Below are 11,507 nucleotides of genomic sequence, written 5' to 3' on the forward strand. Positions count from 1 at the left end.
CGTTGTACATCTACATGTATGTCTGATTACATGGATATGCTTAATTTTATGCTTACACACAACTCTAAAATCCTTCTCGTAGGACTGTATGTGATTTTGTTCATACCAGCACAGGACTTGTTTCACAAACCAATACATGGGCTGCAAGGTTAAAAAAGCACTCTGCATGATTAGATAGTATTTCCATCACATAAAATGAAAACTCACTACTTAATTTAGCCTTTCTTCTGCCTGCACATACGTATGTACATGTAATTGCTTATATTATAACCATTCTTCTTCATACATGTACATGTACAGTGTATATATCTAAACATTCAAACTATGTTCATGTAGACGTAGATGTAGATGTAGATGTTGAAGAACACAGATCTATTATACACATTACATGGATCTGTCAAACAAGTAATAAGCATTGTTTGGTTCATGAATGAAACTTGTCAGAAAATGTTTAATTAATGTAGCTAGTACTATAAATAGAAACTTGTAATGATTGGATTACAAGTAGAATGCTTCTTCAAAATATATGACACATACGATGATGTGGAATTGTGCACGCAGCAAACCCACCCGGAGGACTATAATATTGATCAGTGTTTTGAATGCAAACACATCCACACATACATGTATTCTCCGCACATATTGCTAGCTGAGAAATGTTTGCTTCTCTCTCGTCTCTATGCACGGCTTAGTCCTGTACACATGATACATTCATTATGCCCCGTCCACTAGAATGGAATCGATAGTTTCACCTCTTGTGCAGGGCGCATCTCATATATAAGGAGGCTAGACTCTCCTTCTATGGATTACCCTGATGTACACTGTATATTGTACTGTGCGTGATGCAGTCTGAAAATGTATGTAATGTACAGTTAACAACTGAGTTTTTCATACCTCTTGTAAATTTGACGGGTTTTTTTTTGTAACTCAAGAAAGATTGGTGGACTGGTTGAATTAGAGCCTTTGTTGAATACTTTTAGATACAAGCTTCTCAAGTAACGTAAATTGGGACATATCAATTTTTCATATACTTCCGACAACAAAAAATCGGTAAGGGTATGAATAATCCAATTGTTAACTGTACGTACGCAGCATTACTGCAGTTTCAGTTATATTTATTGATCAAGTTTATAATTTAATTGTTTATAAGTCCTGGGAGGGGTTTGAGAGAAAGATACACTGTAACTTCACACTAATGACTACCAGGGTATGCATTTTTCCTAGTCATTTTCAGTACACATATATTTCTGGGAGCAAGAAACTGCCAATGCTTCTATATCAGTAAAGAGAGTTGCTTCATACCCGTAAGTGGAAGGAGAGAGTGATAGCAAAGTTAGCACATCTTCTTTTTTTTAAAGTGTGAACACAAGATCGTTGTCATTCAAACACAACTTCAAGCCGATGGTTTAATCATTGGCGAAGGAACCATTATATGAACTCTCTATACATGAACATGCTCAAAGCCTTGTACAGACTTGCTGAGGTAGACCACCTAACAAAACCACATTGGCAAATCATAAAACCATTTTCCTTGTCAAGTCAATGCCAAGTTATAAAGAGGGAGGGGGGGGGGAGGTAATTACAGCTGCATACAAAAAAAAGGCTGTGAGTTCTTTGTTATGTTTACTTGCACGCTATGTATGTACATGTACAGTACATGTAGGAAAACTAGATGCTGTTACACTTTATTTTGCCATGTTGTTTGTTAGTTTTTGTAGGCTTTATTTGTTGTTTTTTGTTGCTCTTGTTTTTTAGGCAGCTAATTGCCAAATGTCTGAATAGGGCTTCCAAAGGACCCGCAAACAGAAAGCAATTGAGACACTTACCTATTGATACTGGCGCACTCATGATTTCCTCGCAGTAGGAAGAAATTGTTGGGATACTTGAGTTTGTAGGCCAACATCAAGCAGATGGTCTCCAGGGATTGCTTTCCTCTGTATCAAAGAGATTGGTCTAATATTAACCTCTCACTCAACTCCTTCAGGGCCCCAAAACTCAAAAGTTTCAATCAATCACAAATTGGCAATCGCGCATCAAGATCATCACCGCATGCACATATTTTTCTATAGGCTGACTGTTAACCAATCAGAATCATTGCTTCAAATTTGCAGTTGATTGCAAACATTTGTGGTAGAGGGCCTGGGCTGAAATTAAATCTAGAATCGATCACATCAATCTGCAAATAGGCAACATGGTAATTTCTCTGTAAATGTTAAATAAGTCTAACCATGATTCATGTACGTGAAAAAAATAAATGGATCGGAAAACTGTCTTTTAAGGGTTTTTAAAGCTGCCAATTTATATGCAATCTTTAAAACTTTGATCTCCTCAAGTCTCGATGTGATTGGTAATGTCCTTTCCAGATAATTACCACCCCCCCCCCCCAGGACTGTATGATTTAAGTGCTTGTATTTTCCCTATTTGTCTGCAGGTATGCATTAACCTACAATATATGTTTCAAATACCCACCAAGTTATCTATTTGGCCTTGTTCATCTTTCAAAGTTTGACAGCAGGTTATGATAAAACAGCATGTTTTGGGAGATTTGTGTTGCAAGAGAAAAAAAGAAAACTGTGCACCGCACAGTGTGCATTATACATGAAAAATTCTTACCTGTCTACATAATCTCCAAGAAAGAGATAGTTTGAATCTGGTGGGAAGCCACACTTGTCAAAATGTCTGATGAGATCTCCATACTGGCCGTGGATGTCCCCCACAATGTTTACCGGAGCTTCTAGCTCAACCAGCATGGGTTCCTCTAAGAACTGCTCTCGGGATAGCTGGCATAGATGCCGAATCTGATTCTCTGGCAGCTGTACCTGTATGAAATATCATGTGAAAAATGTTGCTGCAGTTAGTGTTGTGATTTTATCTTTTTATAATTGTTGTTGCTGTACATACCAAAGCATTTGATAATCAGCATTCATTCAAAGTAAAACTGTGATAAATTTTGTTTCATGGATAGTAATAGGGGCAAGTTGCACTTGAAAGGGGTGCAAAATTAATGCAGAAGTGGGGGCACAAATGGGCAAAGGAGAAAGAAAGGGGAGGGAGAAAAGGAATAGAAAATTATGGTCCACAAGAATTTATACACTATAACATCTATGCACCCCAAATACACTGGTGGTAATAAATGATCATTAGAAATTTATATTTTTTTGTTTCAAGCACGGGAATCTTTGTTTTTGCAATGTCAAAATGACCGGGGGGGGGGGGGTATTTTCTTTTGAAAATGATGTTGTTCTTGCTTGAGTTTTGATGTTAATTTTAGCACACATCAATCTACAAAATGTATAGTATATTTGTAAAGCGCCTAAAGACATTTGTATTAAGCGCTATATAAAAATTAAATATTATTAAATATTATTATATCTAGATCTAGATTTCTCTAGATTAGACCAAAAACTTTAGTCTCTGATATCAACGGTTGTCCGACTGAGACTATGTCTGGCTCCACTGACCGCCTCTAGACTTTATAGAGACTGTTCAGTAAGTTGTGTGCTGTAGTGTAGGACTCTAGGAGGGTTATGCAATGCAGCGATTGTAGATCTTATCAAGAGCAGTAACTTCACAAAACCAGACAGATTGGTTGAAGCCTTAGTCATTTCGATATCATTAGACAGTCTAAACGAGATATGGGTTGACTCTAGATCTTAGTTCTTACTTTAATAGATCTAGTCCGTAGTCGAGTCTAGGTAGACTAGACTAGAGTCTACAGCTTAGACTCAGACCTACAATTTTACGCCAGATAGTGATGAAATTACACCCACTGTTGTGTGCATGCTGCAAGGGGTACCATCTGTGTATCACCTAGGGAAGGTCTCGGCTACCCCCCCCCCCCCCTCCTCACTCAGTGCGCGTGTGCATGTTCCCTCCCTTTCAAAGCACCCCCTATTAAAGTCCGGTGTGTAAAGACAATAGGGTCTATTTTTTGTGTATTACGAGCCGGGCTTCGTTTCGTGAAAAGTACCCCTGGCTTTACCAAAGATGTTAGGAGCATGAATGCGGTCCCTCCATTCCCGGAGTGTGGGGGGGGGGGGGGGGGGGGAAGATTGGCAAGCCAAATGTCAGTTTTATTAAGAATTCCTCATAAAGTCATACTCAGTCATACTCATAGCCATACCATTATTAGTTATTACCAGACGGTTATTTCTGTAAAGACTGTAGGCCTAGTATTGTAGTAACAGTTAGCATTTTTCATAAAGAACACGAGTCTAGGTGTACATAGTATTACCGTACGGTTAGCTTAGTTAGAGTTAGACTGAAATTGGATTTTAGAATAGAACCTCATCCTCACCTGTTTTCCGGGGGTTGAACGAACAGACATGAGCTGCTCAATTATCCGATCCAAATTGATGTCCGACTTTGCATTCATTGTGGATATCTAAGACAAAATCGTGAAATATGTAGACGAGATGATGAAGATGAGAGGTTTTCTCGATTCAATATATGTTTTTTTAATCCACTGTCGGCATCAATAAACAACAAAATTAAATATATTCATCGATTTTCCATCAACACTTCACTGACTGATGCGACTGTAACCCGTTGCGATCTGTAACCCGTTGCGTTGCGTGCAAACCATAGACAAGTGGTTCAGACGCAAATTTAGCAATACTGCACGGTCGTGTCTTTTCTGTATGGCCAGTTACCGTTCACAGGATCTTGGAGAAAAAATAGTTTTTAGTATTTCAGCATTTAAGCTGAGGTAACGATCTCACCAACTATCAGTATCAAGAATCACAGTTGAAATATTCCGTAAAATCCGTTTAATTCCACTAAATGTATTAATCCGCAAGACAAAATTCACGGAGGAAAAAAATTGCTCCTCCGGATATATCTTCCTCAGATGTGAAGTTCGTCAACGTACGTGTTTACGACGTATACGTACACTATTCGCAAGCGCAGCGAGCGCGCGTTGAGCGCGATCGTTATCTATATAGCGCGAACGGAAAACGTGCGTGTTCGCATGCACTGCATGCACACTATATAGGCAGCTCAGGCACTGTAATCCTAGCATGGTAACCCAATAATACACAGCGTATACGTATTGGGTATTAATTTATGCTTGCTTTCGATTCCGCGCCGCACGGATAAGTATGTCTCTAGATGCCCATAGAGCTATGTAGCTCTATGAATCTGCCTAACCATGGCACATAAATGTCAGGTGCAATTTGCAAAGTTAGTATGCTCCTTTATTTTGGAATTAAAACACACCTTAAAACTGAATAAGGATGACAAATTTTCGACCTCCGGAGCAGCTTTCGATTCGGGAGGGGGGTACTTTAAAAAAAAGGATACTATTTGGAAGAAAAAGGGGCACATAGAAAGGGTTATCTCAGAGCGAAAAAATGAAAATTAGATGTTGGTATATATACCCCTACACTCTAGGCTCATCTCCAATATTTATTTAAATTGTTCTTTCTTTACGTGCTCCAAGACACTGCATATTTATTTGGAGTTTAGGCTATATTTACATGGCTTTTCCAGGGGCCGGGGGGGGGGGGTTGTATAAAAACGTATGTAACTCTATTTTCCAATGGTTTAAGAATTAAGGCCGCTACCCTTTCAACTTTTTTTGGTTTTTCTATCTGTCTGTAAATATTACTATAAATGTTTAACTTATTAATTTTGTACATGTATGTCGGGGATCCCACTGGGATTAAGCTCTCGAGCTTTCATGGGTTCTCCTGTTCAAGCTGACTTGATTTTGATCTGTTATTCTTGTATATTGTTGTATATTGGAACCTTGACGAATAAAAATCAATTAATCAATCTCAGTCGTCAGCTAGCTCGTCATGTAAAAATATATAGCTGGCAGTCGTAGCTGGCAGTCGTCGCTGTCAGTCGTCAGCGTAGCCTGCGGCCGGTAGCTTTAGCCACATGCAAAGCCATGTCCATTTTTAAAACTGGATTCAAAAGCCTCTCATTGCCAGGTTTACAACGTTTTTTACAATTTCAATTATAATTTCTTCGTTGTATTTACTCTGTACTGTCCCATTTTATCCTTTTCAGCCTGTAACCAACTTTGCAACATGAAAACAATGATGGGCAGGGTTTTACCTCTTCCATGAATTTAATCAAAGCGCCTTAATCTTGCACGAGGGCCTTTCACATTTACAGTGGCGGATCCAGGGGGCACAGGCCCCCCCCCCCCCCCCCCCCACTGCGCGAATTTGCGGCCGGCGCGACTTTCAAATATTCGGGAGCAAAAAAAAAAAAAAAGCGTTCTTACCCCCACCCCCCCCCCCCCCCCCCCCGCTTATTCAGTAGCTAGTTGAGTCGTTGCGATTTTTTGGGACCAACAACAAAATATATATATACCCACCCCGTGTGCCCCCCCCCCCCCCCATTCAGCTGTTTTAACAATAACGACTGCGTAAGCATTTTCGGTCATTGACAAAGGAGCAGTTTCCCTCTCTTGGGTTTTGTTTGGATGGTGTGCTCTGTAAGAGTGTGTCTTAAATTAAAAAAAATCCCAAATGGGGAGCAGCAGAGTTGAAAAGTAGACGATTTTGGCGATATGAAATGTATTGTTACTGGTTCGCACACACCCATGACCTTATAAAAAATTAGAAGGCCATGATCTGTATAAGCCATGTGCGCTGTAACTTTGGAAAATTATGAGGAAATTGGGGGAAGCAGGATTTTAAATCACACCAATCCAAATATAACCTCTATCAGGTAATATCAACATGTTTTTCAAAATAAAATACAGTACACGGAAAAGAAATTTCGTATTATAAACCAGACCTGCACATCGATTTCCCATGATTTAAAGGTAAAGATCAGTTTTGGAAACGCCCCTCTCTCTCTCAAAATATGAAATGGAGGCTCTTATTACCAAACATGTGCAAAAATATGTTTTGACTAATACGTGATCCATACAAATTTTGCCGAGAAACCGCCTACTAATTGATATATTTGGTAAATTATTATATCTATTTAGACCTGATAGATATACGCATGTGTCGCGCACGTGTGGGGTAGTCCCATATACATCTTTTTGTGTACAGTGCTTGTAACTTTATCAAGATTGGGCCAAATTTCTTATCATTTTGATGATTCCAGAACCTTGCAGTACACACCAATACTTATATGCTAGATGATCAACCTTTTCTGATCGGTTCCACGTTTCTTTCACAATGCAATCGCATGACCATAAGTGCAGGTCTTTATCTTTAAGCGATTTGTTATCTTCTGCGATTGTAGATTAACGTGTGTAAATCACTCCCGGCTTATTGGCGGTGACACTCGTGAGATCAAAGTGAAGAAAATTGTACGGAATGTTATTGAGACGACATTGACGGAGACTATCACAATGAATTCGTTAACCAAACGACGAATGTCCATCCGTAATAGGTCCATACACTATGAATATGACGGACAAAAAAGCGGACAAAATATACAGTTCCTCGGTAGATAAAGGAACATCCCTTCACCGCTATTATGTACAAAATGTGGAACAGGTGTCACATGCATGTTCACCTGTTCTACACATTTTTACATAATAGCAATGAAGGGATGTTCCTTTGTCTACCTGAGGAACTGTATATTTTGTCCGTTTTCTTTGTCCGTCATAAGTGATAGTCTCATAAGCTACACAATTATGGGGGGGGGGGGGGGGGGGGTAAGAGGACACACTTTTTTTTTTTGGGGGGGGGGGGGGGGTCTCGAAATTTGAAAAATTGACATTTTGCTCCGTTGGGGGGGGGGGGGTAAGGTCACCTTTCTTAGGTCAGCCATGGGGGTAATTTTTTTTTTTATTTTTTTTTTATTTTTTTTTTTAATAATTAAAAAAAAAAAAAAAAAAAAAAAAAAGGGGGGGGGGGGTTTAGGTTTTTTTTAGGGGGGTTTACACACATAAAAGTACCAAAGGGGGGGGTTTAACCCCCCAACCACCCCCCCCCCCCCCCCCCCCCCCTGCGTACGCGCCTGCCTCCACTTATCAAAGCCTTTGGCCACTCCCGATCACCTCTCTCTCCCTCTGTCTCTTTCTCTGTCTCTCTAAATCGACCTATCCCCTTCCTATACAATAATGATAGTAATAATAATAATAATAATATAATAATAATAATGATAATGATCATGATGGTAGTAATACTAATAGTAGTAATAAAAATAATATAAAGATAACGGTGATAACAATCATCTCAATCAATTATCAAGAAACTAATGACTTACATAAATACCATAAATTTCTTTCCACAAAAACTATAATTAGCTGTTGAACTATTTGATGACTGTATCAAGCTAACAGCACTTCTCAGATCAAATAGCATGATATTCATATCAATTTTTGTTTACAATTCCATAATACAATTTAAAAACTTGTTAACGGATGGGACTTGTCTTGGACTTGCTCATAATATTCTGATCATAATACATTGTCAATGCTCAGTATACAATGAGGGAGGGGACCTTTAATCTGAACAAAAATACCAATCGGAAATGGAGTTTTTATATATTTTTCTTCTTTATTTGACTTCATTTTCAATTCTTTATACACGCTTTCTACATGGCATCGCTTCAGGAAACTATCATACCTATACAAGTTCACCGATATTCCATCGAAAGGCGTGTTAAATTAAATACATGCTTTTCACGGCATGGTTGCCGGTGAATTTGTTATTGAATATGACGGTTTGGTGAAAAAGTGTAACAAATAACATTATATTAACAATAATTATAGCAATATTTACATAGCGCTTGATATGCCTATTATGTTTCTAAGCGCTGTAGTTTTACAGGTATCACACATGCATTATAACCCAGATACCCTGATAATATTTAAGGCGCTCTGGCATTCGAGGAGTATCTTCCCATCGGCCATTGCATCATCTGGGTGAAGGGTGGCAATGTAGATTGATATCATGCCAAAGGACGTTTAACTTAATGCCGGGCTAGGATTCGAATGGTCAACCCCTGGATTGAGAGTCAAGTGAATAAACCACGTCATCTCCGGCTTGAAGAACCTCCTCTCAAACAAAGCAGGTTTTTGCATTTTTGTTTATATACATACAATTTAATTACTAAAAGGACGGGGAGAGTGCTGGCTCGGGGGGGGGGGGGGGGAGACGTGCCCCCAAAATCTTTTCAAAGATCGGTTTGAACTTTTTTAGACCCCTCCCCAGGACGTCGATCAATTACATGTATGTGCCCTCCCCCCCCCCCCCCAAAAAAAAAAAAAAAAAAAACATCAAACTTTGGCTACGGCCTTGCGTATAGCTATAGTAAAAATAAACCGATTCCGAAATTGGAGGACGGTGGCAACCACCCACGTGGATCAACACCTCTGCTAGAGTAGAACACCCATTTACCTTTAAAAGAATATTATAGGTAACTTTCGGGGCTACATGAAGAAATGACCTGTTTGCAACATCAAAGTAACAACTGAATTTGGCACTTCATAAAAGAAAAGAAAATATCAGGAATTAAATTTCTGGCCAATTTTGATTTTGATTTTTTTTTTTTTTTTTTTTTTTTTTTATCCAGAGATTTTGCTAAAAGTACTTAATATTAAACAAACAAATCAGTATCTTCCCTTATTTTTTAAAAAACTCACGTGCTTGATATTTCCTTATGGTTACATTGCGTACAATAGTCCATTACAAAGATAAATTTCAATGTTGAATCAATACATGCATTTACCTATAAAAATTACAAACAAGACAAGTTTCCCTAAACATAAAAATGATGCTGGGGCAAAACTTCTTCATGACTGCTCCGGACAGAAGGAGAACATGACTAAACTCGCTGTCACACCGTCTCGCATATACATATCTCTGTGGCGATGTGAACATTGTAACTCATCCTTTCTTGCTTTTCAAAGTCTTTTCTAATGTGTTTTTATATTTCTTCAAATAGTATGAACCGACGCGTCCGGATGCTTCTGAGCCATTCCACGATGGATAGCGAAAAGTGATGTTGTGAACGGTAGACCATCGTGCGTACATCGCATGCTCTGTCAAAAACTTGTGGCCACTTTTATAATTCATCTCCGATTTTTTGACGAAGAAACACTCGCTCCTTTTCTTAGGTTCGTAGTAGTGATAGGGGACCTTTGCCTTTGGATTTTTCCTGAAAGGAGAAGAAAATGACGAGGAATGGTAGGATGAGAAAACGGATGTCATAAAATCAGTAGAGACATGAAACCGTCGGCTGTTCGCTATATAGAAGGGTGTTAGATCTATGTTTTGTCATAACGCCCCTCTGAGCAGCCAATGATTAGATAGAACAGTTTCACATCACAATCTTCCAAATCATGGATTTATGTTCTCATAGGCCTTTCTGGTCTGTACATCGAGTATAGACTTGCATCTACTCAGGAACTTAAAATCCTACATGTAGGCCAGTCAGAACCTCTTCATTTCATGCATTATTTACATTGCGTTATTACGTACGCTAATACATTAGAGCCTGATGTCAAGACAAATGGGTGCATAATAATTATGCCCCAATGGGAGGCGCTAGTCTTTCCAAAATCCGAAGGGTAAAAAATGACTTTATAATTTGGTTTACATCAGATCCAGTGTAAGTTTTCAGAACATTAAAGTAAATGCTTGTTGCGTATAATGCTTTTTTTTTTTACTTTGAAATTCATTCAGAGGTTATTAAACAAAATAAGTGGATGCGTATACCTTACAGTAAACTAAGTCTTGTTCTTTTTTTAAATGAGGCCGTCGTATAGTATAGAGAAATATGAAATTAAAAATGATCGCAAACATACTTGCAGAAGTCATCCCTTGATATTCCGTATACCAGCACCTCATCACAGATATCAAGAGCAAATACCATGGATACAAAGCCCGTGCTGAATTTTGTTCGCATCGCGGCTCTGAAAGGATAGAGTACACAAGAATAAGGGACAGGAAGAAGAGGAGAAGAAAAAGAAGAAAAGAACTCGCAAGATTTCTTGAGGTAAAGCCTTTTCTTTCCAGCATTCCACGAAAGGATTATTGAGGCTCATGAGTGCATGGACTCTTAGAAGAAGAAAAATAGCCGTTTACACTCTAAAAAAATATTGGGCAAAAAATTGCCCAATTTTTACCCAGCATATATGTGTCCAACCAACTGTTGGGTAAATTACAGATTTTGCATGATTTCCCCAATGTTGGATAAAAAGAAAATACCAACTTTTAACCAACAAAAATTTACCCAATCAGAAATTCACCTAACTCTCACTATAATGTGTAACATAAGTTACACACCTAGTTGGGCAAATAAGTTGGATAAAATATAAAAGGAGAATAGTGCCGCGGCGGGACTCGAACCGCGTAACTTGTAATCCTTAGTCCTGTGACATATCCACTCGATCCCGACACCTCTAATGAATAAACATAACCCTATATTGTTGGATAATAATGTTGCCCGACTTACGTTTGCCCAATGACATTACCCAACCTATTTTTTACCTTTCATTGGGTAACTTCATATAGTAAATGGTTGGGAGAAAATAACCCAATTATCAGACAAAATTTGCCCAACTTCGATTTACCCAGTAACAT

At 38.6% G+C, this 11,507-nt stretch overlaps 2 protein-coding genes across 2 annotated transcripts in view; both read right to left on the bottom strand.

Annotated features, from left to right (window-relative positions):
* Positions 1 to 1,822: 1,822 nt before the first annotated feature.
* On the bottom strand, positions 1,823 to 4,849 carry LOC115923743 (serine/threonine-protein phosphatase PP1-like). Its single transcript, XM_030985017.1, has 3 exons — positions 4,298 to 4,849; positions 2,614 to 2,819; positions 1,823 to 1,934 (listed from the first exon to the last, which is right to left on the bottom strand). Exons 1-3 carry the CDS (start codon positions 4,373 to 4,375, stop codon positions 1,823 to 1,825), a joined length of 396 nt encoding a protein of 131 aa, XP_030840877.1. The 5' UTR covers positions 4,376 to 4,849.
* A 4,638-nt stretch (positions 4,850 to 9,487) lies between these two features.
* LOC115923706 (alpha-N-acetyl-neuraminyl-2,3-beta-galactosyl-1,3-N-acetyl-galactosaminide alpha-2,6-sialyltransferase-like) overlaps positions 9,488 to 11,507 on the bottom strand; it is a 4,893-nt gene continuing 2,873 nt past the window's right edge. Inside the window, exons 3-4 of the mRNA XM_030984946.1 lie at positions 10,730 to 10,837; positions 9,488 to 10,080 (exon numbers count right to left, since the gene is read on the bottom strand). Of these exons, the coding sequence (XP_030840806.1) occupies positions 9,810 to 10,080; positions 10,730 to 10,837 (379 nt within the window). The 3' untranslated portion in view covers positions 9,488 to 9,809. The remainder of the gene's footprint in view (positions 10,081 to 10,729; positions 10,838 to 11,507) is intronic.

Source organism: Strongylocentrotus purpuratus, unplaced genomic scaffold (assembly GCF_000002235.5).
Source record: "Strongylocentrotus purpuratus isolate Spur 01 unplaced genomic scaffold, Spur_5.0 spur5_scaffold_14, whole genome shotgun sequence".
Classification (NCBI taxonomy): domain Eukaryota; kingdom Metazoa; phylum Echinodermata; class Echinoidea; order Camarodonta; family Strongylocentrotidae; genus Strongylocentrotus; species Strongylocentrotus purpuratus.

Coding starts and splice junctions, on each gene's coding strand:
- LOC115923743 (XM_030985017.1), bottom strand. CDS start 4,375: ATGAATGCAAAGTCGGACATCAATTTGGATCGGATAATTGAGCAGCTC. Junction 2,820..4,297: donor GTTCAACCCCCGGAAAACAG/GTGAGGATGAGG, acceptor TATTTCATACAG/GTACAGCTGCCAGAGAATCA. Junction 1,935..2,613: donor CTTGGAGATTATGTAGACAG/GTAAGAATTTTT, acceptor TCTTTGATACAG/AGGAAAGCAATCCCTGGAGA.